Source organism: Chrysochloris asiatica, unplaced genomic scaffold, assembly GCF_000296735.1.
Source record: "Chrysochloris asiatica unplaced genomic scaffold, ChrAsi1.0 scaffold00008, whole genome shotgun sequence".
In the NCBI taxonomy this organism is placed as follows: Eukaryota; Metazoa; Chordata; class Mammalia; order Afrosoricida; family Chrysochloridae; genus Chrysochloris; species Chrysochloris asiatica.
The window spans coordinates 28,943,212-28,968,069 of record NW_006408526.1 but is presented as its reverse complement, the minus strand read 5'-3'; the positions used below and the strand labels follow the sequence as shown (position 1 = coordinate 28,968,069).

Here is a 24,858-nt window from a genome sequence, read left to right as displayed (position 1 = left end):
TTGATAGAATGTAGTAGTCTTGGTGTGGCACTGTAGGATAAGCACTGGACTGTTAACCACAAGGTTGGTGACTGAAACCCACCAGTCACTCTTTGGAAGCCCTATACAGGGTCACTCTGAGTCAGAACTGACTTGACGGCATACAACAACAAAATAGGCTGCAGTGTAGCTCTGAACTATGGTTTTCTCATAGGCAAAATTACAATCATAGTATTTGACCTAGCAGCCTTACAGGGACATGGTAATTTAACTGTCAAAGGGCTTTGCCACTAAACCTACTGCCATCGTCCAATTCATAGCGACCTTAATGGGTTTCCAAGGCTGTGCAGGAGTAGACAGCCTCGCCTTTCTCCCGTGGAGCAGCTGGTGGGTTTGAACCAGCATCCTTACAGTTTGCAGACCAGTGCTTATCCATCAGGGATCCTTGGCTCCGAAGAACTATGCAAATATTGGATATTTGATTTAGTTACAATAGTCATTTCAGTAATAAACCAAAGAGAAGGGCAAAACCGTGGCAAGCTGCTTAGAGTCAACCAGTAAGCATCCCCCATATGCTGCTTAGTAGAAGCTCTATCCCCAAAAGGAAGGGACCTCCCAGTAGAGGCCAGTCTTCCACTCCCCACTACAAGTTGTGACCAAGTGGCAGCCTAGGCAGGCTGTTCACTGAGGTGACCTCCCACTCTGTGACCCCACAGGTCTCTCAGGCTGGGTCAGTCCTTGGAAAGCTGTCCTGCCTCTCAGCATGCTGTTGCCAGAAACAGACATCTGGGTTTAGTGCTTTGAATTGGAGAGTGCAATGTGGTGCTGGAGGCTAAAGTGCTGGACCCCAAAGTTGGTTTGAACTACAAGGTCAGTGGTTCAAACACACCAGCTGCTCCTCGTAAACCCTACACAAGGTGGCTATGACTTGGAACTGACTCAATGGCACTCAACAACAAAACATCTGACAATGCAAGTGTGTTCCTAGAAACAAAAGAATGAAGTAGCAGAGACTAGGATCCCAGGACGTAGAATAGCTACAGTTTACTACATGCAAGGTTGTTGTAATGTGCAGTGGAGTCGGTTCCGACTCATAGCGACCCTGTACAGGGTTTCCGAGGCTGTAAATCTTTACGGGAGCAGAATGCCTCATCTGTCTCCCGCGGAACAGCTGGTAGCTTCGAACTGCTGACCTTGTGGTTCGCAGCCTGATTTAACCACTACGCTAGCCTTCTCAAAAGCCCCAGTGGTGGAATGATTAGGCGGCTGAGTGAAAGGCAATTCAAACCTACTCCGTGGCTCTGCGGAACAGAGCTCCTTCTGTAGAGATTACAATCAAGAAAACCCTATGGAGCAGTTCCACCTGTCACATGGGGTTGCTATGAGTCCGAATCTACCCATGGGCACCCAACAACAGGTTCCCTTCTAACAGTTTTCATTTCCTGTTGCTGCTATAACCTTTGATTACCACAACACAGATTTATCATCTTAAAGTTCTAGAGGTCAAAAGTCCAAATTGTCTCCCTAGGAGTGTATGTGGCACTGTAAGGATAAGCTCTGGAATACTAGCCACAAAGTTGGTGGTTCAAACCCACTATACTAGCCACTCCTTGGAAACCCTACAGAGGGCTGCTGTCTAGGAACCAGCTAGACTGCACTTACGAACAACAAGGTTAAAATCAAGATGTCAGTAGAGCTGCATTCCTTCTGGAGACTCTAGGGGAGAGACATTCCTTGGCTCATGGCCCCCTTCCAGCAATCACATCACTCTGCTGATCTCTGCTACTGTGGTAGCCCACCTGGATAATCCCGGATAATCACTCCCATCTCAAGCTTAATTTAATTGCATCTACAAAATCCCTTTTGCCATATTAGGTAAAATATTCAGAGGTTCTGGGGATTAGGACGTGAACAGCTTGGTTGGGGGGGTGGGAGAGACATTATTCGGCTACCACACATGTAATCCCTACCTCACGTGTGACACTGTAGGATAAAGCACTGGACTGCAAGGTGGGCTTGAACCACAAGGTCAGCAGTTCAAACCCAATAGCCGCTGCACAGAAATCCTACAGAGGGTCGCTATGAGTCAGAAACAACTCCATGGCACTTAACAATAACAGCAGCATGTTCTATCATTACCTTCATTTCACAGATAAGAGATTGACGCATAGGAAAGTTAGGCAGTTTGCCCAGTTTCAAGCAGTGGCAGAGCTGGGAGTCAAACCTAAAATGGTCTGGTTCCAAAGGTGCCTTCTGAGATGAAATGCACGAGACTGGCAAGAGAAGGAGGACCCAGCAAATGGTGTAAAGTGTTAGGGAGTTTCCTGAGTAGATGAGATATTTCTGCCCTGGGTCCTAAGTTCAGAGACTTGGATTCTAGGTCCAGCCCTGCCCCTGACTCCTTGAGAGAAGGTGGGCAAATTCCTTCCACTCTCTTCCATCTCCTCGTCTATTAGATGGTGGGTGGGGTGCTCTCTACACCCCTCCCAGCTTGGGTATTCACGGGTCTTTTGATTCTGACCCTGTCAGTGAGCTGGTGTTGGAGAGCCTGGGCACACAACCTGTCACAATCACAGGGCCTCAAGTGGGCTTCCAACAATTCTGCAAATGGAGCATTCTTGTCCCCATTTCACAGTTTGGGAACTGAGACTCAGAGACATTATATTGATTCAGGATTCTCGTGCACATTGCAGGTAAAATGAAAGAGAAACCAAGGTCTCCTGTTATCTGGAGTCTTCCCTTTACACTAGTGATTTCTAGGACTGCTATCCATTCTCAGTTGTGTGTGATCAAATAAAAATTATGAACAGTGCAAAGAGTTTTCCGTTAAGATATAAGTGGCACTATAGGAAAAGCACTGAACTGCAAGTTAGGTTTGAACTGCAGGGTCAGTGGCTCAAACACACCAGCTGTTCCTTGGAAACACTATACAGGGTTGCTATGAGTCAGAACCAACTCGATGGCACTTAACAACAACAAGTGTGTATCTTTTATGCTGAGATTATGCCCTTTTTGAAATCATGGTTATGGCAGATGGTAGGGTGTTTTGAGGGGATGCAAACAGTTAACATGCTTAGCAGCTAACCAAAAGGCTGGAGGTTCACATCCACTTAGAGGCACCTCAGAAGTAATAAACCAGCATTGAAAACCCTGTGGAACACAGTTCTACTCTAACACAGATGTGGTCACCATGAGTTGGAATCAGCTCTATGGCAACCCTTTTTTTTTAACATCACAAATTAAAAGTAGAAAATTTCATGTTGATTTGTAACACTTGTTTTGAAATGTTACAGGTCTCTGAAATCTTAAATCTGGAAGCCCCATGTTTGATGATTAGGTTATAGGTTTAGGAGGTCTAGGGAGCCCCAGAGTTCTGGTGGGGTGCTGTAGGATAAGCACTGGACCACAAAGTCTACTTGAATTGCAAGGTCGGAGGTTCAAACTCACTAGTCGCTCCTTGGAAACCCTATACAGGGTGGCTATGAATCAGAAACGACTTGACAGCACTTACCAAAATCATGGAACCTAGTGGTGCTGTAGGATAAGCACAGGTCAGCAGTTCAAACACACCAGTCACTCCTCAGAAGGAAGATGAGGCTTTTTGTTGTCATAAAGATTTACAGCCTCGGGAGCCCTGTATAGACTCACCATGAATCAGAATGAACTCGTTGGCAGTGGTTTGGGTTGGATGGCGTGGAACTAGACAAGAGACAGAGTATGTGTGGGAGGAATGTGTGTATCTGCTGCCTTTGCAGAGGAGAGGGGAGGGAAGGAAGGGGTAGGGACAGGGGGTGAGATAATCTCCCTGGAATGCAAAGGGAGGGGAGGGGAGGAGATCTCCTGATCTGGGAGTTTCAGCAGTCCCCCTCCCCTGCTGCTCCGACACAATAGACAATGTTGAACACACCCACACTCATGAGGGGAGGGAACAGGTGCAGCTGACCCCAACCCTGGGGACCCAAAAGTCTGCAACCATTCCTCTCCTGCCCCCACCTGAGCCCTTGATCCCTAGCCCCGCAGCCCCTGTGGCTTCCTGTTTGCCCACTCTATTTGCCAGGCCCCAGGCACAGAGCTGACCCTTGAACGCTAGGTTCCACATCGCCAGGACCAGTGAGCAGCGGCAAGGCCCAGGTTGAGCTTATCAGCCTCCCAGCCCTGCCCCTGCCTGGAGACATAAATAGGTCCAGCGGGGAGCTGACCACTCAGAGGTTCAGAGACTTCAGAGAGCCTGAGGTAAGTGCTGCTGTCTACTCCAAACTCCCTGGCTCTAGGCAAAGGAGGCGCTCCAGACACTTGCCCATGGGAGACCCTGGATACCTGAGGCCTTCCCCCACTTTGTGGCCCCTCTTCACCCTGCACTCCCCCATGCTACAGGCTCTACTCAGCTAGGCCCCTGTTGTCCCCCAGGTCACTCAAGACCCTTCAAAATGAAAGCTGTGGTGTTGACATTGGCTGTGCTCTTCCTGACGGGTAGGTGGCCTCCACCCTACTTCCTAAACCCTGTGATCCAGCCCCTGCATGGCCCCTCATGCCATCTGGCATTCCAACTCAGACCCCACTCCACAGAGGGGCTTCATCTGGTCTCCCCTCCTGTCTGCAGGGAGCCAGGCTCGCCATTTCTGGCAGGCAGATGAACCCCAGTCTCCTTGGAGTCAAGTGAAGGATATGGCCACTGTCTACCTGGACGCAGTTAAAGACAGCGGCAGAGACTATGTGACCCAGTTTGAAGCCTCCGCCTTGGGAAAACAGCTCAAGTAAGGAGCCAGCCAGGGGTCTGGGGCAGGAGAAGAGGCTGCTTGATGCTCTTGGGGTGGGGTAGGGGGTGAGGCAGAGAGGCCTGCAGGAAGATGTTGTAGGCAGGCTGACCAAATCTTCACCTGCTAGTGGATGCGCTATGCCTCATCGAAGGTCAGGATGGAGAAACAAGAATGGAATCCCCAGGCATGGTCACAGCCCCCCAGAGAGGGGCGAGTCTGTGCTATGCAGGTAGTTACCACAGCATCATATCTGCCTGCTAGTGCACCAGCCCCTTCCCATTCAGAACTACTGGCCCCTCTCTGGCCCAACCATAGTGCAGGGAAAGAGGTTTGTGAAGTATAGAAAAGCCCAGCTTTGGGGATAGGTCAAGCTGGGCACAAGGCCTAGCTCTGTCTCTTGCTCACTGAACAATCTTGGGTGAGCCCCTGCAGCTCTCTGCTCCTCAGTCCCTCTGTACAGTGGGATGTGGGGAGGTTGAGGTGAGATAGTGGATGGGGAAAGGTAGGCAGGGAGGATGGTCTACAGCTACTGCCTGCGCCTGCCGACAGGGAAGCGGGAGGGGGCGGGGCATTGAACGTGCAACTCCAGATCAGTCCAGGGCCCACGGGCAGGCCATCCATGAGCCCTTCTCTTCCCCTCCAGCCTGAAGCTCTTGGACAACTGGGACACCCTGAGCAGCAGCTTCAGCAAGCTGCAGGAGCAGATAGGCCCCGTGTCCCAACAATTCTGGGATAACTTAGAGAAGGAGACCGCCGAGCTGAGGCAAATAATGAACAAGGACCTGGAGGAGGTGAAGCAGAAAGTACAGCCCTACCTGGACGAATTCCAAAAGAAGTGGCACGAGGAGGTGGAGCTCTACCGCCAGAAGGTGGCGCCTCTGGGCGAGGAGTTCCGTGACAACGCGCGCCAGAAGCTGCAGGAGCTGCACGAGAAGCTGAGCCCACTGGGCGAGGAGCTGCGGGACCGTGCGCGCACGCACGTGGATTCGCTGCGCACGCAGCTGGCCCCCTACAGCGAGGAGCTGCGCCAGCGGTTGGCTAGCCGGCTGGAGGCGCTCAAGGACGGCAGTCTAGCAGAGTACCGCACCAAGGCAAGCGAGCACCTGAGTGCGCTCCGCGAAAAGGCCTCCCCGGCGCTGGAGGATTTCCGCCAGGGCCTCATGCCCGTGCTTGAGAGCCTCAAGGCTAGCTTCATGAGCATGATGGATGAGGCCTCCAAGAAGCTGGATTCCCAGTGAAGCGACTGTCTGCCCCATCCCGGGGTCGGCTAGGCTTCTCCTTGGCCCTCTTACCATCGTTGCGTTTCGTAGAATAAACGTTTACAAATTGGGACGCAGCTTCTTTCTTTGGGGAGAATGGATGTGGAGGGAACCGTCTGAGGAGGCCGGCAGGGCTTTGACTAGGGCAGAGGGGCTTCCAGTATTGGTTTTCACACAGGAGTTCATCAACTGTAAGCCCAGACAGGGCATCTTCAGGATCTTCATCCATGGACTGGTGGGCAGTTGCTGTTAGGTGCCATGGAGTCGGTTCCGACTCAAAGCGATCTTGTACAGGCTTTCTGAGGCTTTAAATCTTCGAGGGGACAAAAAGTCTCATCGTTTTTTCTCCCATGGAGCGGCTGGCAGGCTTGAACTGCAGACCTTGTGGTTTGCAGTCCAGTGCTCTACTAGCACTTCCAACTAGAAAGCGGAACACAGAGAACCAGCCCGACAGTCGATTCCGACTCATAGTAACTCTGTACAGGGTTTCCAAGGAGCGGTTGATGAGTTTGAACCGCTGACCTTGTGGTTCAAACCGACTTTTCGGACCGGTGCTTTATCCCACAGTACCACACAACGCTAAGTATCTTCAAACGAGCCTCTAAAATAAATAACTAGGCAACTCTGTTTGAGGAGGGTCAGGGAAGAGGGTTAGATTTGCTGGCAGAAGTGGGTTTCCAGTCCCCAGAGGTGTTCTGGTGGCAGGAGGCTGGCCTGTGGACATGTAGATCTAGGCAGTTGACAAGAACCTCTTCCAGCCTTCTGAGCCACAGGGGAGTATAGTAACCTCAAGGAGCCATTGGTACTTGGCAGAATTTGGGCAGGTTCACATCTAAGAGCTTGAAACTTGCTCCTTTCTCCTTTATTAATTCAGCAAACGCTTAAACAAATGTTTTCCTTTTCTTCTTCACAAAGGCAGCATCCCACTCCTCACACCCCACACCTACCTGGAAACACTCACTGTTTCCCTCCAGCACAGCCTCCCTGCCTCCCGGGAGCCTCCAAACCCTGTCACCCCTTACTTCTGCCAGCTCTGACCTGTGTCAGAAAAAGAATCACCACTTCTTGCAGGTAGTTGTTGTTGTTGTTGTTGTTAAGTGCTGTCGAGTTGGTTCCAACTCAGTGAGTGACACCTGTATGGGGTTTCTGAGGAGCAGCTGGTGAGTTTCAACTGCCAACTTTGAGGTTCAAAGTCCAGTGCTAATCCTACAGTGCCATATCAGGAATCCTATTTTAAATTCTAAGATGTTTTCATATCCGTCACATCAAAGCCTCCTCAAAATCTTGGGGTAGGTTGTTATTAAACTCATTTTATGAATGAGAAAGCAGAAACTAGGAGATGTGTAGTCACTCATTGAGGTTGAAGAGCAGGATGGACCAGATTGTTCTTTTAGTCCCATCAGCCCTGAGCTTGGTTTGTTTTTTAAAGTGTGTGGCCACTCAGGTACTCAAGTTGATATGGATGTGCACATGTATATATACATTCTCACATGCATATCTCTGTTCACAAGTCTGCCTCCCTCCCACCGACACACACTTGTTTGTATCCACACAGTTTCCCAGAGTTGGAAATATGTGGGGCCTTCCCAGCTCATTCTCCACAGGGCCTTTTGCTTCCTCAAGCAGTTTGCTGAATCTCCCTCTCCTTTATCTCCAGACTATTTTAACAAACATTGTAGAATAAGCACTGGACCACAACATCAGTTTGAACCACAAGGTTGGTAGTTCAAACCCACCAGTTGCTCCTTAAAAACCCTATACAGGGTCTGGACGGCACTTAACAACAATACCAGATAAAAGAGTGGGCTTTTTAGTTCCCAATCATCCACATCTATAGTAGGTATCAAACAGATTTGGGTGGGAATATTTTTTCCCGTGTGGAGTGCTAAGGTCCTTGGTTCCAAGTGGGCCAGAAGAGAGGTCCAAGTAGATTTCTAAAGTAACAGTAGAATTTCCATGTGGGACACGGATGGGACTGAATGTTCCAACATAGCAACAATGCCAACCAGGTGCTGTGTTAAACACTTCGAAACACCTCCACACTTCATTCTCACAACAAACCTACAGTGGAGGATATTAATGTGTCCAATTTACAGATAAGAAACTAAGGCTGGTATTCAGTGGTAAGGCCAAGACTAGCGTGTTACTGCATCTTATTCCAACCACTACCCCCATCCTACCTCCCTTCCTTCAAGAGTGGTTGAGAGACACAGGTAGCCCGGGTAGTACAAGTCAGCTCCACAATTGTGGTGAAGTCACACCATCATAACTTGGATGGTGAAATAATAGTACCAGGCCCACTGTCTGGAGACATCACACACTCAAGTCATGTTGTACAGCACTTGACAATTTATCAGAGTATTTTCAAACCTATTATTCTGTGTGATACTCCACACAAACCTGGCAAGGCACGTGGGGGCTATTCCTACCTTACAGATGAAGATATTTGGACCCAAAGGCCACCCAGCTACTAGAGGTGGGGAGTTCCAGGGCCCACCCATACAACAGCCTGACACATTCCCATGCCCAAGCATACATGGCACAAGTGGAATGTCGGACTCATGGCTTCTTCTTGTCCAGTTTTATTTGGAGGCAGCATGCCCTGGGGTAGGCCAGATCTGGGGTGGGGTAGGGAGAAGGAGGACTGAGAATATTGTTCCGTTCAGGCAACCTTGGGGGCAGCCCTGGAAGCTGGAGGACTCAAGGCACCAGTGGGATGAATGGGCAGGCAGACTTGGGATGTTGAGGTCTAGAAGTCTTCAGGGATCAGAGTTGGTTGGGCGTCAGTGACCTGATCCCAGAGCCCGGTGAACTTGCCCTTAAACGTGCTCCAGTAGTCTTTCAGGGAGCTGAAGCCATCAGTCACCCAGCCCCTAAGGGTTAAATCAGTGAGGGAAGTGACAGATGTGGGTGTGAGAGCCTGTAGGCAGAGACATCCATGGGGTTCCCACCTGTACCCCCACTGTCTGTCCCTGCTGCCTGCTCCACCTGGCAATGTCCCTGGAACTTCAGGCAGGAAACACCTATCAAAAGTGTTCAGGGTGGTTATGAGACAGAGGCTGTGGAACCCTAACATGAGTCTAACCCCCTCCCCCCATTTCTTCCAGTTGGGTCAGATCCTGGTACCCCCATGGCTTGCAGCAAGCTGAAATGAAATGACTTGAGTTGGGAGTGGTAAGGCAGCAAAGTGGAATCTCTGTGAATGGGTCCCTGGAGTTGTACTATGTGGTGCTTGGAGTGGGGTGGGGCAGTGGGAGGCAGTCTTTCATGGGGAAATCACTGGATGATTGATTGCTTAGCTGTGTGTTCTAGGGCAGGTCACTTAACCTTTCTGAGCCTCAATTTTCTCATCTGCAAAATGGGGGAAATTAGTACCTATACCACAGTTTTCTGAGGATTAAGAATGTTTGTGAACATGCCCATTATGTTAGTCTGGCTGAGTGGAGGTGGGGACGGGATGGATGGGGAGGCAAGAACTAATAGAGCTGGGAGGTGGGAGCCACAGCGGGGAGATGAAGGATAGACTTTGACTCACACTGGTCCCAGGGCCGGACCAATTGCTGTCAAGTTGACCCCTACTCATGGAGACCCATTTGTGTCTGAGTAGAGCTGTGCTCCACAGGGCATTTCTGAAGTAGGCAGTTATGTTGTACATAGGGTCTCTATGAGTCGGAACTGACTCAGCGGCACCTACCAACAACAGCATGTCCTATGGCCTTTCTTCTGAATCACAAAGAGAATTACCAAGCTTTCAGTTACGGGCTGAACACATAAACTATTTTCAGTACCCAGGGACTCCCCAGCTAGGTAACATGGCAAAAAAAAACCATCCCTCTGGGCTGAAACTGCATCAGGTGGGGGTCTCCCAAGTGAAACCTCTGGTCAGTCTATCAGAAACTGAAAGAGGAAGTGAGGGTGAAAATGGCCTAACTGGATGGAGAGTACAGGGAGAAGAGGCCAGGTGGAGACAGCAGGAATGGAGACTCCTCACCACTGCCCCTGACAAAGCACTGTGAGCAGGACCCCTGTTTTACAGAAGACAGCGTTGAAGCTCAGAGAAGTGTGGACCCCAGTGTTCATCCAGTGTCTGGGCTCTTTCTCTGTGTCTGGGGCTAGTGTCTGGCAGGGCAGACAGGAACTGGCATGCAGGCTGGCGAAGGGAGGGCCAGTGAGCATACTTGGCTTGCTGGGCCACTTGGGACTCCCGTACAGTGGTCAGCGCATCCTGGGCGGTCTTGGCAGCCTGATGCATGTAGTGCATGACTCCCGGAAAGGATGCATCGTCAGGTTCAGGCTGGACAGCCCCTGTGAGGAGAGCAGGGGCTGAGCTGAGTGGATGGGGCTTCTGGGACAAGCCCTCAATTCCTGCCAGCTACCCATCAGAGCCTGGGCTCTCCAACCACCTCCTGAGGGTTTGGCAGGTAGTGGGCTGCCCCTCCCTGGCCCCCCAGCCCAGTCCCCACTGAGTGCTTACAGGCTGTGGCCAAGAGTGCCAGGAGAGCAGCAATGAGGAGGACCCTGGGCTGCATAGCACTTCTGTTCCTGCAGGAAACAACCTGTGAGGGGCACCTAGTCTTCGCACCCCCAATTCTGGGCCCCTCCCTGGGAAAGTGGGATGATCCCTACTGTGGAACCTGAGCTGGGACAAGGCAAGAGGAGAGGGGACTGTTCCCACACTAATATGGGAGACGTAGGGTTCTCAGGGGACCCCAGGAGGCCCAAGCACTACAGTGGGAATTGAGACACCAGGGTTCTGTTGCTAGCACACTGTGACTTTGGGTAGATTTCTGTCTCTCCTCTGCCCTCATTTTTTTTTTTTCTGTCTGTGGCTTGCTTCTTCCAGCCAGAAAGATGCAGAATGAGGGGAAGTATACAGATTTGAAGCAGATGGCTCTGGGTGTCAGTTCCAGCTCTTCCACTATTATGCCCTGTGTGGCTTTGGCTAAGAGACCCCTAGCCCTGGGTCCTGTGAATATCAGGGGACATCTTAACAAGCCCTAAGGCCTTTTAGGATCAAGCCAGTGCCTTTCCAGGATTTGACTGCTGGGCAGGCACTTTCTTCAGTCCCTCCTCCATCCTCCTGCCCTCCCCCTCCCCAGGGGGTATTACCTGAAGCAGCTACTTCTTGGGATGTACTGAGAAGGCAGACCAGAGGGTTCTGACCAGTCTTATATCGTCCCAGGGCAGTGGGCCCTGAAAGCCCAGTGAACTGGACAAAGGTCACTGCTGACCAGTCCAGACCAAGGCCTGAGGCAGGTTGGCCAGATGTGGCCAGGTGGGAGGATTGGGAAATCTCTAGATAACTGTAGGTGCCCACACTGCACCTGCAACCAGATGGGCTCAGAAATTAGGGGTTGTGGGACTTGGGGAGACTCCAATCCTTCTAGCAGCTCCCCAGGGAGAGGCTGGTGTGATGGGAGAGGGGCTTAGGGGACAAGCCAGGGGGCTCGGAGCCCAGTCACAGCCCTTTGTCCGCCAACCTTCAGGTCCCACCCCATTCCTGCTTTGTCAGCAGCAAGCGCTGACAACAGCCTAAAAGGAGGGAGTGAGCCATGGGCTTCTTCAGACTTGGAAGCAACTGCCCTTTTTCAGCAGGTTAGAGTGAGGAGGGTGGGGGGGTATCAAGACAGTGAATGAGGTGTGTGAGGGAGGGCACACTCCCTTCCCCAAAATTTCCATCTCGGGGCTTCAATCCCAGGTATTGCTTAGCCAAAAGCCTCCCCCAGCTAAGCCCAAGAGCAGGGGTTAGTGGGAGAAGAGCAAAGGCCACTCTGAGCCCAAGGCCTTTATCCCTCCCCTCTCCCCTCCTCTTCACCTTGCCCTCTGGACCCTCTGATAACAGTCTCTAGAGCAGATGTTAAACCCATGGCTGGGCCCCTCCCACAAGCGGGGCAGCTGGGACTGGTTCCCAGCAGCTATGTGCCTCATAAGACCTTGGCCCTCAGGGTTTCTCAGCTAGGAAATATCAGGCCTCTAAGTTCCCCAGACAGGTAGCACCTGGAAGGAACCCAACTGAGGTTGTAGTAGAGGAGCTCAGCAGGACCCACTGGCTACCCAGGAGGGATCTCGGGCTCTTCTTGTGGGGTGAGGTACCCCCAGGAACTACTCTAGGAGTTCCATGGCAAAATCAAAAACTTAGTTTTCTGTTTGCTAGGACTTTGGAGCCAAGAGTCAAGGTTTTAATGATGCCTTTGACTCTTATAGGAGGACCCTGGACCAGAGATCTAACATCATAGTGCTCCATGTTTCTCCTCTGTAAAACCAATCCCTCAGAGTTCTGGTGAGAAGTAAATGAAATAATATGCAAAGTAGTTGACTCATGAACCTCTCTCTTCCTCCCCAGTACCGCGCTTTCCCTAGACAGTATGATCTGTAAGCGAGAGAAGTCCCTAGGACAGGCAGGTAGGGTTTTAGATAAAAGGTCATTTCTTAGGAAAAAGTAACTAATTCCACACTTTAAAATCAAGGGGCCAGAGAAAGTGTCCTGGATATATCCTCTGGATTCTTTATCCATAGCTGAGACTTGAAATTCCTCTCTTAGAGATTCATTCCTTTGGCTTAAACTTTTGTTTTCTGTTAAAAATGTAGTCAGCATCCTATGAAGTATACATTTTAAGTTCCGCTTTATAGATGGTAGACCCATGACACAGAAGTGAAAAGACCTCCCCAGCTACACACAGTCAAAATTCAGAATTCAGGTCTTTAAACAACTAGTCTAGTACCAAATGGAGTCCTGGTGTGGTGCTATGGGTTAATGCGCCAGACTGCAAAGCCGTTTGAACTGCAAGGTCGGTGGTGCAAGCTTACCAGCTGCTCCTCAGAAACTATACAGGGTTGCTATGGGACGGAACCGACTCAACAGAACTTAACAACAATAACAACAGTACCAAATAGCCTTGAGAGATGAGACCATGGATGACTAATAGTCACTCACATTCCAGAGAGAACCAGGGCCTTTGAGAGCAGACTCTGGTGATAGGGTAGAATGAGAAGACTGCTCTGGGCTGGGCCCACAGACAAGCTCTAGGGAGTAGCCAGAGCTTGACCAGTTGGAACCAAAACTGATCCTGAAGGACTGTGTTGAAGTTTTACTTTGCTTGTGTCCAGGTGAGGTTTACTATGTGAACCAACCTGACCCACATCCTGATGCCAGGCTGGACCAGGTGGTCCTGATACAGCCCTGCCAGCTAGAGGCTCTTCCTTGTTCACTTACATTTTTCCTTGTATCTCACCCAAATCCTTTCTGTTATGGCAGGGGCTCCCCCTCATTAGGACTAGTGTGGAGCATATGTGAGTCTGTGTGTCAGTCCGATTTGCCTGTTTCAGGCTGTGTCTGTCCTTGGCAGGGACTGAGCCATTTCCTCCTGGCATGGACCCCTGGAATAGTCCCTGTGTGGGATGCTGAACTGCCAGGCTCAGCACCTCGCCAACCATTAGGTCTGTCTGATGTACAAACAAGACAACTGAGACTCAGAGAAGGAGATGTAACTTAGCCCAGATCACACAGGTCCTTTGTGTCCACTGACTGTGGACTACCCTGATTCCCATGGCCAGGTCCTGCAGAAGTTGCTGGTACCTGTGTCCAAAGGCAATGCAGAGAATTCTCTCTCCCACGACACAAACCCACTTACAGGCTGATATCAAATACGCCCACAGACGCCTGGAAATAAATGTGTGTATTAATGGCCTTGTGTCTACAACCCGTTTCAGATGGCATGCCACCCAGTGGCTGTGAATGCACACACAGGCCTTACATCAACCCCTCAGCTCTGGGCCTCAGTTCTGTGCCCACCAACAGTTAAAATATTTGCAGACTTGTATGAATCTATACACATCCTGGCAGACACCGTGAACATACTCCAATCAGTGCAGTCACTCCCAGGTGAGGAGACAGGGCCCCTTGACCCTGCCACATACTGTCAGCTCATGCTGCTTAGTCTCTAAGTCCAAGAGGTCAAATTGCAGCTGCAGTATTCTTAATGACTCATTCTCCTCCTCACATCTGGTCCAGGGGGAAAGAAGGGTAGGGTACTGAGCACCAACACTGTGCATCCTATCCCAGACTGCATCAGGATGAGGACCACTGGGTCAATGCTCCCATTGGGAGATACACCTTTCAGAGGCGAAGCCTGGCCTAACATCTAAGGAACACTTACTATGTGCTAGGTACTATGGCAAGTACTACACAGATCATCTCATTAAGTCCTCACAGTGTAGGAGGATGTGCCCTGTTGAATGAAGCCTCTCAGATTTATCCAAGACCATGATGATGGTAGATGGTGGAGCCCAGATGCACACGTAGGCAGTCAGACTCCAGAGCACAAACTCTTTAGCAACTACTGAGAGATGGCCCAGGTTGACCATGGAGGTGACCATGAATAGTCTGGGGACCACCTGGTAGGGACCCTGCATTGGAAGATCTTTTAGTGCTCTTCAATTTGGTAAGCCATGAGAAAAATAAAGGCATGGTAAACTAGGACTAGCAAAATTGTAGTCTACTCCTGTGGCATTCATTTTATAAATGACTGAATTCATATAACAACCTACATGTTGGTCACTGTGCTCATGGAGAGAAGTCAACAGTCAAAATGATGGATTCATAGACCACTAAAGGACTCCTGCTGTGGCGCTATAGGATCAGCACTGGACTGTGAACCATAAGGTCAGCAGTTCAAACCCACCAGCTGCTCCTTGGAAACCCTATCCAGGGTCACTATGAGTAGGAACTGATTCAATGGTTCTTAACAACAACACAGATCACTAATGGTAGTGTGGTCCAGCAGAAGGACCCAAGTGGACCATGATTTGTCACCTTGTTGGTGACTGTGGGTGTAACCTCATTTGGATATAATGCTAAAAGTCTAAATAGGTGCATCACCACTGGTCCCATCCCCTCCCAGGAAAGGACTCTGGAGAGTCTCAGGTCCTGTGATTCTGCCCTGGGGTTGGAAGGGGGCCAGGAACCAGACTTCAGCCCCACCCCTACCACCATACCTCAAGTCTATCTGGTGACTCCCTCAGAGGGGTGGAACTAACTTCTGTCACTCTTGTTGGAGGGTTTAGCATCCTATTTTGTTTTGTTCCAAATCAGAAAAACAATATTATTATGAATAAGGTTAACAACTATTTTTTGTGTGCTTACTTTGTACCAGACCTGATACTACTCACTATATAAACAATATTTAACATACCTAAAAACATCCCCTCCTTTTCTTTCTTTCTTTTTTTCAGGGAGAAATTGAGGCTTGGAACAATGAATGACTAGAACAAGGTCACACAGTTTAGCAGTAGTGGAGGCATTGAGCACACTAACAGTGGCCCCCTTCCCAATGCAAGACCCTTCCTACCCCACCCACCTCCCCAAAGACTCTAAGGGCCCCCTCCTCCTGGGTGCACCTGGGTGACAAGAGACCTAGATCTTAGCTTTCCTGACATCTGCAACTCTGGATGGCCCCAGTCTAGTGGGTGGTGCTTTGAAGATGGAATCAGGGTGACAGATGTGGGGTGGGGGCTCTCCCTATAGGGTATCACAAGAAACATGGACTCTGTCCCCCAAGCCTGGCATAGATTCAGGGGCTTCCCTGGGCCTTGTTGCTCCTCTAGCTCTTGTCTCCCCACTTCCAGACTGGGTGGAGCTAAAGCACAGATCAGCTTCTTCTGATAGCTTCCCAAGCCCCAATCTGCTGTCAGCTTCCACGTCGTCCGAGGGTCACTAAAGTCCAAGAGGCCTCCTGAGAATGTGTCACCTTCCAGCGTGGAGTCACCCTGGGGAGGGCGGCAGAGAGGGCGGCCTGGTAGGGGTTTAAATGTCTGGCTGACTCTGAGCTTCAGTCAGTTTGAGCAGCAGCACAGGTGAGCTTTCTGCCTCAGATTATAGGAAGGATCCAGTGTGGCACAGACCAGCGAAGAGCCCAAGATGTTACTGAAGACGGTGGTCCTGGCCCTGGTGATTGTCACCAGTGAGTAGATGCTGTCTTTGGATGGGGTGGTCAGGCAAGACCCAGCTGCTGCATCAAATGGGACAGGGTGAAGAGAATGGGTTCAAAGGGAGAGGACAGTCTGAGTGCTGGTCAGTCCCTAGGGTTGCCTAGTTGCCAAGTAGCTCACAGGAGCACTGGCCCCACACCTAGGCATAGTCTAGACCACATATTGATGCTAGACCAATTTCACCTGCCTCTGTGTTTTCCAACTAGCAAAGCTCAGAGAGGGGAGTGGGGTTTGGGCTCCCTCAGCATGATTCTGTCTGTGGCTCAGGGTGTACACAGAGGGGCAAGCAAGGAGAGATGGGGCCTCACGAATTGCTACTCTCTGTTCCCTGCCCAGGTGCCCGGGCTGAGGTCAATCCTGATCAGGTGGCCAATGTGGTATGGGACTACTTCAACCAGCTGAGCAACAATGCCAAGGAGGCTGTGGAACACCTGCAGAAGTCTGAGCTCACCAAGCAGCTCAAGTAAGAGGGGGTACAGCCTGCAGGGCGAGATTTCCTACGCGCCAGGCAACATGTTGGCAAGGGACCTGCGCTAAGAACACCCACTGCCCTGCCACTAATTTTCTGGATAACCCTGGGGTTTCGGGGCCTAGGATCCCCATTTGTAAGCAGGGAGGTTGGACTGAATAAGTTTAATTTTCTAGTACGGCAAAGGGCCTTGAGACTCAGGAAAGAAAAGCTTGGAGGGAAACATGATATGATCTGGGCTTAAATACATTCCAGGACAGGCTCCAGGGCAGGACTGGGGAAAGTCCGGTTCGCGGGCAGAATAAGGCCCACAAAATCATTTGGTCTGGCCCTGGCAAGGCAACTGCAGTTCCAGTCATCAGGTTGGTGGTGGTGGTTATGGGCCGTGGAGACAGTTCTGACTCACAGTGACCCTGTACAGAGTTTCCAAGGCTGTAAATCTCTATGGGAGCGGAAGAAAGCTTCATCTTTTTCCTGCGGAACAGCTGGTAATTTGGAACTGCTGTCGTACAGTTCACAGCCTGATTCGTAACCACTACTTCTTGTTGTTGTTATGTGCCATTGAGTCAGTTCTAACCCATAGCAACCCTGTATAGGGTTTCTGAGGAGCAGCTGGTGAGCTTGAACCACCGACCTTGCAGTTTAAATGGCTTTGCAGTCTGGCGTATTAACCCACAGCGCCACACCAGGACTCCCACCAGAGTTCCTTAAAGGAGAGTTTTTTAATGAGATGTTTGACCAAATATTAGCAGGCTAATTTTTTAAGTTGATAATTTTGTATGGCCTAGGAATGATGTTATAAATTGTGGTAGTAAAACAGTTCCCCAACCTTGCTTTAGTGGGACCGGGGAAGGGGCATAGATGTAGTTGAGGGGCCTCTGAGGGTGGGTACATGCAAGGGTATCAGCACCTTGTCTCACTGGAAGACCCTGGAAGGGGCCTAGATGGCAACATTCTCTTACAGAATGTTACCCTATGTCTCAGCATACCTGAGCTAGGAAGGACTTCAAAGTCCAACCCCTTTATTAAACATTAGGGGGAAGGGGAAACAAACCGCTCAAGGTCACATGATGGGCAGAGACTGTCACTCCAACTCAGTGGGAGATCCAGAAAGACAAAATCAACACAAGGACTTAGTCTTTTATCAGCCTCTCAAATCACAATTTATCAACCCACCCACCATGGGGAAGACAGCAAAGAAAAAGATGTCCTAGCCAGGTGTGCATTGGGTGAGTGGTTAATAAGGAACCACGGTCCTGTCATGGATGCCAAGTGTAATGGTGGCCCCCTTGTGCCTTCTCCCGGCAGTGCCCTCTTCCAGGACAAACTCGGAGACGTGAACACATATGCCAGTGACCTGCAGAAGAAGTTGGTACCTTTCGCCACAGAGCTGCATGAGCGCCTGGCCAAGGACTCCGAGAAGCTGAAGGAGGAGATTCAGAAGGAACTGGAGGACCTGCGAACCCGGCTGCTGCCCCATGCCAACGAGGTGAGCCAGAAGATTGGTGAGAACGTGCGCGATTTGCAGCAGCGCCTGGCACCCTACGCCGAGGAGCTGCGCACGCAGGTCAATACCCAGGCAGAACAATTCCGGAACCAGCTGACTCCATTAGCGCAACGCATGGAGACTGTGCTGCGAGAGAACGTGGACAACCTACAGGCCTCCCTGACGCCCTATGCCGACGAGCTCAAGGCCAAAATCGACCAGAACGTGGAGGAGCTCAAGGGGCGCCTCCTGCCCTACTCTGCGGAGCTCAAGACCAAGATCGACCAGAACGTGGAGGAGCTGCGCCGCAGCCTGGCCCCCTACGCCCAGGACGTCCAGGAGAAGCTCAACCACCAACTCGAGGGCCTCGCTTTCCAGATGAAGAAGAACGCCGAGGAGCTGAAGACCAAGTTCGAAGCCCGAGCCGAGGAGCTGCGGCAGACGCTGGTGCCTATGGCCGAGGACGTGCGTGGCAAGCTACGCGGCAACACCGAGGAGCTGCAGAAATCGCTGGCCCAGCTGAGCAGTCAACTGGACCGCCAGGTGGAGGAGTTCCGCCGCAACGTGGGACCCTACGGCGAGACCTTCAACAAAGCTTTGGTGCAACAGATGGAGGAGCTCAGGCAGAAGTTGGGCCCTTACTCGGGGGACTTGGAAGACCACTTGAGCTTCCTGGAAAAGGACCTGAGGGACAAGGTCAACTCCTTCTTCAGCACCCTCAAGGACAAAGAGAACCAGGAGCAGCCAGTTGTCCTGCCGCTCCAGGAGGTGGAACAGGCGCCAGCAACGCTGGAGAGCTGAGCTATTCCTGGAACTTCCCCACGGCCGCGCCCACCTGTCCTGCCCTGCCACCTGTCTGTCTGTCTGTCCCAAAGCAGACTTGGTATGAGCTTGAGGACACATGTCCAGTGGGAAATCACGATACTTCTCACTACTCAATAAAGCTACTGAGAAACTAACCCAATCTGGTTGCAATGTGACTCCTTGTTGCTGGGGATAGGTTATTGTTGTTGTTAAGTACCGTCGAGTCGGTTCTGAACCACAGCTACCCTGTATAGGGTTTTCAAGGAGCAGCAGCTGGTTAGCTTGAACTGCTGACCTTGTGGTTCAAACCGACATTGCAGCCCAGCACATTAACTCACAGCACCACACCAGGACTCCAGGGGTGGAGTAGGGAGAAACAAACAAACAAACAAAAAACCCTCCTTGGCAAAGCTTAGCAGGGCCTGGCAGAGGTACTTAGGGGACCAAGAAGGGCCTGGGAAGTGAAATCGTAGGAGGGTGAGAGTAGGGGTGTGTGAAGGGTGAATACTCCAAGGCGAAAGTGGGAAAAGACATCCAAAGACAAAATATGAAACATAGAGTTGCTGTGCGATGAAAAAGGTTAATGTGCTAATCAGAAAACTGCCAATTTGAGTCCCCCAGAGCTGCCTCAGAAGGAAGGCTTGGTGGTCTCTATCCAAAAATTGTAACAGTGAAAACCCTCTGGAGAATAGCTCTATTCTGACACCCATAGGGTTGCTATGAGTTGAATGACTGGAAGACAACTGCTTTTCTTAAAATAGGCAACCCACTTAGATTCTTATTGTTGGTAAATGCCATTGAGTCGGTTTCGACTCATAGCGACCCTGTATAGGGTTTCAAAGGAGCAGCTGGTGGGTTTGAACTGCCGACCTTATGGTTCACAGCCAAGTGCTGATCCTATAGCACCATATCAGGATTTGTTATAGCCATGTAACCAACACGTTTTTTTTGTGAGTGGCCATAATGTGCTAGTCATTGTTCCCGGCACCAGGCAATGAGCAAAGCAGCTTTTGTGTGCCTGCCACTGTGCTTCAGGTGAAGGAGACATTAGGTAAGCAGGACATAATCCTTGGGCTTGGAGAATTTACTGCACAGTGGGAGAGAGGTCCCTTCCTGCACCTGATCTTCTGTACCTTTCCCTGACTTATTTATGTAAAGTTTGGTTCACCCCTGCCCTCATTCTAAAAGCAATTCGTGTTTCTTTCTTTTCTCTCTCCCTTTTTAAAAACTTTTTATTGTGAAGTGAGTGAAGGTTTACAGAGCATATCATCAGTGTTACTTTTAACAAATCATACTCTTCATTTTATCTCAATAATTGTTAACACCCCTCAATGAAACATTGCTTTTCCTACCTCCTCTCTGTGTTTCTCACTTCCATTAGTCCTGTTTCCCCAACGCTTCTGAATCTTGTCCTTAGGTAAATGCTGCCTTTGAGATCTCAAATGGTTGACCATTCTATGTTGTGTGTACCACACTTGTGTTGCTGTCCTCCCTATATGCTTGCCTTGGTCTTTTTTTGTGTGATTTGAGTTTTGTTTCACATTTTCTTCCACTGTATCAAGGACCTTCTAATGTGATCCCTTTCAGAGCAGTTGGTATAGTTGCCAGACACCATCTAATTCTTCTGGTCTCAGAGTTGTAGAGACTGATGTTCACATGGTCTGTGAGGCCATTGGATGAATTGTTTCCAAGCATCTTCAATTTTCATCACTCTTGTTTTCTCTGGGAAGGGAGAGACCGATAGTTGCACCTTAGATGGCAGCTCATGAGCTAGTCACCAAGGTAGGATATAGAACATTGTCTTAGTAGACTATGTTATGCCAATTGACCATAGTGTCCCCCAAGAGTGTAGTCACAAGTCCCCAGACTCAGCAACTCATTTTCTTAAGATGTTTGGTAATGTCATCATTTTGTCACCTGTATGCTCTACCACATTCAGAGACATGTTTGGACTCATGCTTATTTCTGAAATTTCTTCACTGTTAAACCCATGCAAGGTCTCCAGAATTGAGGAGTGAAGCCCTGAGTCCTGGATGGGTCTGGGGGTTGGGCTGGGAACAGTGCCTGGAGCTTGTTCACCTCTGTATGGCCTACCCAAGAGCCTCTTGCTAAATGTCCTTCCTCCTCTGAGGATGAGAATGCCAGTCAGCAGGGAAAAGTTCAGGGAAAGAGGTAAGCCAGGAGACCCTGACGTGGTCTTATCAGGACAGCCTGCTGCACACAGCTGCAGCCTCAAAGACTCAGGGACTCCCCCAAGGATGGAGCCACAGAGAACTAGTTCAAACCTAGGTCTCAGATGACTGAACAGCCTATTACCCCAAGTCTTCAAGTCTGATGGGTAGCCCTCCCTCTCATGATGGGTAGCTGGCCTTCAAAGATTTCCTAGAAGAGGCCCCTGGAGAGTATTCTGGGATTTTTCTCCCCACTCCAGCCCAATACACAGTAGCTCACTGACACATTCTGACCAGGCCAGTCTGTGTGCCCTGCCTGTTGGGAAGGACACGTAGGAATCAGGTACAGCTGGATTTAAGTTCTGGTTTGCATGGACTATCAGGTAAGCTGTACAGATACTTCCTTTGGAAAATAAGAATAATAGCAATGCTCATGAGTTGTGAAGGTTTGATGCAACAATACATGTTAAGCACTTAGTACAATGTCAGACACACACTAAATGTGCCCAAACTGGTTTACATGTTCATAGGGCAATAAATGTGAATTCAATAAATGTGAAATCAATGTGATTTCCTCCCTCCTTTACTTCCTTGTTCTAGGAACCCTCCCTGAAGCTCCCAGTCATATGCCCATAACACGAGGCTGGGATCCCCAGCCCCAGCTGTTCTCAATCCCAAACATCCAGGTCAGTAGTGTTGTTGATGCCCACTCCATACATGTTGTTTAGTGTTGTTTGAATTGGCTCCAACTCATAGCGAACCTTTATAGAGTTTCCAAAGAGCATATGGAGACTTTGAACCACTGACCTTACAGACCTTGTAGTCCAATGTTTATCTTACAGCGTCACACCAGGATTCCACTAAAAGGGCAAAATCTTACCTGTGGAACAGCTTGATAAACCCATCAGGCACTTGGAGGTTTATTGTTTGGCTTTGGAAGGGGCCAAACAGAGCAATAAAGCACTAAAAAGAAATGGAGAAGAGCAAGAGCAGGTGTCTGAATGGGCCTGGAAACTCCGGAGACGCTCTTAGATCTCACCTGAGGACCATCTAGTTGATTGCTGCCTCTGGGATCTCTGGAAGTCTCCATCTGACTAGTGTTCCTGAGTTCTCCCACCAACACCATGCCATCCAGGGCTATTCTGCAAGTCTCTGAGGGTCCTGCCATGGTCCTTGTCTCTCTGAGTGAGGAAGGACTCTCTTTTGGCACCAAGATTTCTCACCTAGACTTCAGTCTCCTCTGTGCTAACTTGACACATGTCACCTGGTAGCAGCATCTCTTTTGGCTGCCCAGCATGTGAATTTCTCTTGTTTTGTCTTAGGAACTTCTCACTGAGTCTTGCCATGAGTCAGAAGTTGCCTCCTAAAAAAGCTTGCCTCTTGTTTCACCTTTCCTCTAAAATATGACACAGGCCAAATCACATGCATTTGCTTGACTCAGGATAAGGTAAAGAAACAGAATAGTGGAGCAGGACTAGTGGGGTAGCCACAACTGCTACCATTGTCTAGTGTCCAGTGCCAGCAACTAGCAGCTGGGCAAGCTGTGGTATCCTGGCTTAGCATTAGCAGCAGGGCATCCTCACTGGTCTAGTTTGTTGGAAATACACACACACCCATACACACACACACACACAAGAATGAGACAAGAACTCTAATTGTAGAATTTATTTTAATCAACTTTTAGAAAAGACAAATATCAATTTTCAACATAATCTCCTTGCTTTTCAATACACTGTGTCCATCTGTCAACGAGCTTTTGTATTCCCTTATTTTAAAATGTTTTAGGCTGATCTGTGAGCCATGAATACACTTGTCTTCACTTCTTCATCAAAGATGAATCTTCATCCGTGAAGGGCTGCTTTCAGGGGACCAAATAGGTGAGAATCTGATGGAGCTAGATCAGGATTACAGGGAGGATGCTTTAATACCTCAAAAGTTTTGTGCAGAGTGTCAACAGTGTGGGCAGAGGTGTGTGGTTGTACATTGTCATGCAAGATGACAACACCATTGGATAATGGTCCTCTGCTTTTAATCTGAAGTTTAGGCGTTAGCTCTTCAATGAGCATCTCACTGTAAGAGCATTGTTGATTGTTGAACCGTTTCCTGATAGTGTTCCAATACTGGCTCTTGAGAATCCCAGAAAACTGTAAGCATCAATTTTCCAGCTGATGATTGACTTTTGAACTTTTTCTTGGTTGGCAATTGAGGATGCTTTCATTCCATACTCCGTCATTTACTCTCAGGCTCGTAGTGATGACTCCATGTCTTGTCACCAGTAACAGTTTTGTTTTTTTAAAAAAGAAACTTTTATCCTCCTTCGAGTATCAGTCCAAATTTTGTCTGCAGGTGTCCAAACACTTCTGTTTATGCTCTTCCGTGAGTTGTTTTGATGCCTATCTCGCACAAACTTTTCAAAACCTAAGTCTGTCATAGATTAAGACATAGGCAGAGCCATAGCTGATTTGCAAATGATTTGTTACATAATCCACTGTCACTCGTCTATTCGATAGAATCATTTCACGTGCATGCTCAATGTTGTCATCAGCCGTGGATGTGGACAGCTGTTTTAATATAACCAGAATGCGGATAATTTTTGATTCACCCTTGTAGTTCTGATACCACTTCTGGTATTTTATGTTCTGATGGCATTTTGGTTGCTTGTTTGAGGCACTCTATATTGTTTCTTCACAGAAGTTGAAATTGTTTTCTCTGAGACACTGTGTCATCATATTTATATTTAATTGATAATTATATGCTGGTGTGCTCTCAGGCACTCACCATCTGTTTCCTGGTGGATGTGATAGAGACTGGAAGTCTGAACACAATTCTGTTTGCTATTTGAGTAGCATCATTTAGGGTGGGTTCACACAACTCTAGAACAAGGGGTGGTGTGCCTTGGCCCCAGATCCCAGGTAGAGACTGGGCAGTACACTGAGCACTGTATTGGTGATGGCAGGGTTGGCCACACCTCTGGTTACCAGGTGGGTACAGGAACAAAGGAGGACTGCACCTTCCCAGTCTTCTACTTGCAACTCTGCCCTCTGTCTGCAGGCTGCTGAATCTGCAGCTGCTTGCAAAAGATCCAGATGGCCTACTGCTCCAGATCAGCTGACAGCCGGCCTGGTTTTCTTCTTGTTCACTGCTCCTCTTCCAGGAAGCCCTCAATCCACCTTCCATAGTATCCTCTGATGCTCAGGATTCCAGGATCACCATCTTTGTTGCAGAAGGTTCTCTCAGTGCATCTGCCTACTCTGCCACCTGGCCCCGAATCTCTGCTGTACACAGCTTCTTGACGAAGGTAAACACTGTTATTAAATGCACACAAGAAAAAAAGGGAACTGTTGGTAAGTACTGTGGCACATATAATTTTGAAACAACAGCAGAAATCATGAATAAGTAATATTTGCATGTTTATATGTATATATGAGGAGTCCTGGTATGAGTGAGGGTTAATGTGCTGGACTGGTGTGAGTGTGGGTTAATGTGCTGGACTGCAAAGTTGGTTTGAGCTGCAAGGTCAGTGGTTCAAATTCACCAGCTTCACCTTGGAAACCCTATACAGGGTTTCTATGGGTCAGAACCGACTGGACAACACTTAATAACAACAGCATATGCATGTATGTATACAATTATGTTATTATTAAGTGCCTTTGGTAGCATAGTGGTTATGAGCCGGGCTGCCAACCTCAAGGTCAGCAGTTCGAAACTACCAGCGGTTCCATGGGAGAAAGATGAGGCGTACTGCTCCCATAAAGATTTACAGCCTCAGCTGCGAGCTAAGCCCTACAACGTTCAATAGACTCCTGTGAACCCAGGTGGAGACCTGTCTGGCCAGCAGTGTGGCAAGACCTAGAGACTCTTGGGCCCAGAGTCAGTGACATAGCCACAGAGGACTAGAGTGGAGAGTGAAGCGTCCAGCTGATAAGAAGAGAGGGCATATGCATAA

The 24,858-nt window shown here is 49.4% G+C and overlaps 3 protein-coding genes across 3 annotated transcripts in view; 2 read left to right on the top strand and 1 right to left on the bottom strand.

Moving 5' to 3' along the window:
• The first annotated feature begins 4,406 nt into the window (after nt 1-4,406).
• On the top strand, nt 4,407-5,974 carry APOA1 (apolipoprotein A-I). The gene is made up of 3 exons (XM_006833850.1): nt 4,407-4,449; nt 4,580-4,733; nt 5,380-5,974. The coding sequence occupies exons 1-3, from the start codon at nt 4,407-4,409 to the stop codon at nt 5,972-5,974; spliced, it is 792 nt and encodes a 263-aa protein (XP_006833913.1).
• A 2,770-nt stretch (nt 5,975-8,744) lies between these two features.
• Nucleotides 8,745-10,524, bottom strand: APOC3 (apolipoprotein C-III). The gene is made up of 3 exons (XM_006833980.1): nt 10,470-10,524; nt 10,174-10,300; nt 8,745-8,868 (listed from the first exon to the last, which is right to left on the bottom strand). The coding sequence occupies exons 1-3, from the start codon at nt 10,522-10,524 to the stop codon at nt 8,745-8,747; spliced, it is 306 nt and encodes a 101-aa protein (XP_006834043.1).
• A 5,387-nt stretch (nt 10,525-15,911) lies between these two features.
• APOA4 (apolipoprotein A-IV) overlaps nt 15,912-24,858 on the top strand; it is a 12,206-nt gene continuing 3,259 nt past the window's right edge. The window contains exons 1-3 of the mRNA XM_006833979.1: nt 15,912-15,954; nt 16,319-16,445; nt 17,760-18,715. Of these exons, the coding sequence (XP_006834042.1) occupies nt 15,912-15,954; nt 16,319-16,445; nt 17,760-18,715 (1,126 nt within the window). The remainder of the gene's footprint in view (nt 15,955-16,318; nt 16,446-17,759; nt 18,716-24,858) is intronic.

What these genes read in the sequence shown, in the direction of transcription:
- APOA1 (XM_006833850.1), top strand. Translation starts at nt 4,407, where the DNA reads ATGAAAGCTGTGGTGTTGACATTGGCTGTGCTCTTCCTGACGG. An exon ending in GGCTGTGCTCTTCCTGACGG is followed by an intron (nt 4,450 to 4,579) that starts GTAGGTGGCCTC and finishes TCCTGTCTGCAG; the next exon opens with GGAGCCAGGCTCGCCATTTC. An exon ending in GCCTTGGGAAAACAGCTCAA is followed by an intron (nt 4,734 to 5,379) that starts GTAAGGAGCCAG and finishes CTTCCCCTCCAG; the next exon opens with CCTGAAGCTCTTGGACAACT.
- APOC3 (XM_006833980.1), bottom strand. Translation starts at nt 10,524, where the DNA reads ATGCAGCCCAGGGTCCTCCTCATTGCTGCTCTCCTGGCACTCTTGGCC. An exon ending in GGCACTCTTGGCCACAGCCT is followed by an intron (nt 10,301 to 10,469) that starts GTAAGCACTCAG and finishes CTCTCCTCACAG; the next exon opens with GGGCTGTCCAGCCTGAACCT. An exon ending in CAAGTGGCCCAGCAAGCCAA is followed by an intron (nt 8,869 to 10,173) that starts GTATGCTCACTG and finishes TTTAACCCTTAG; the next exon opens with GGGCTGGGTGACTGATGGCT.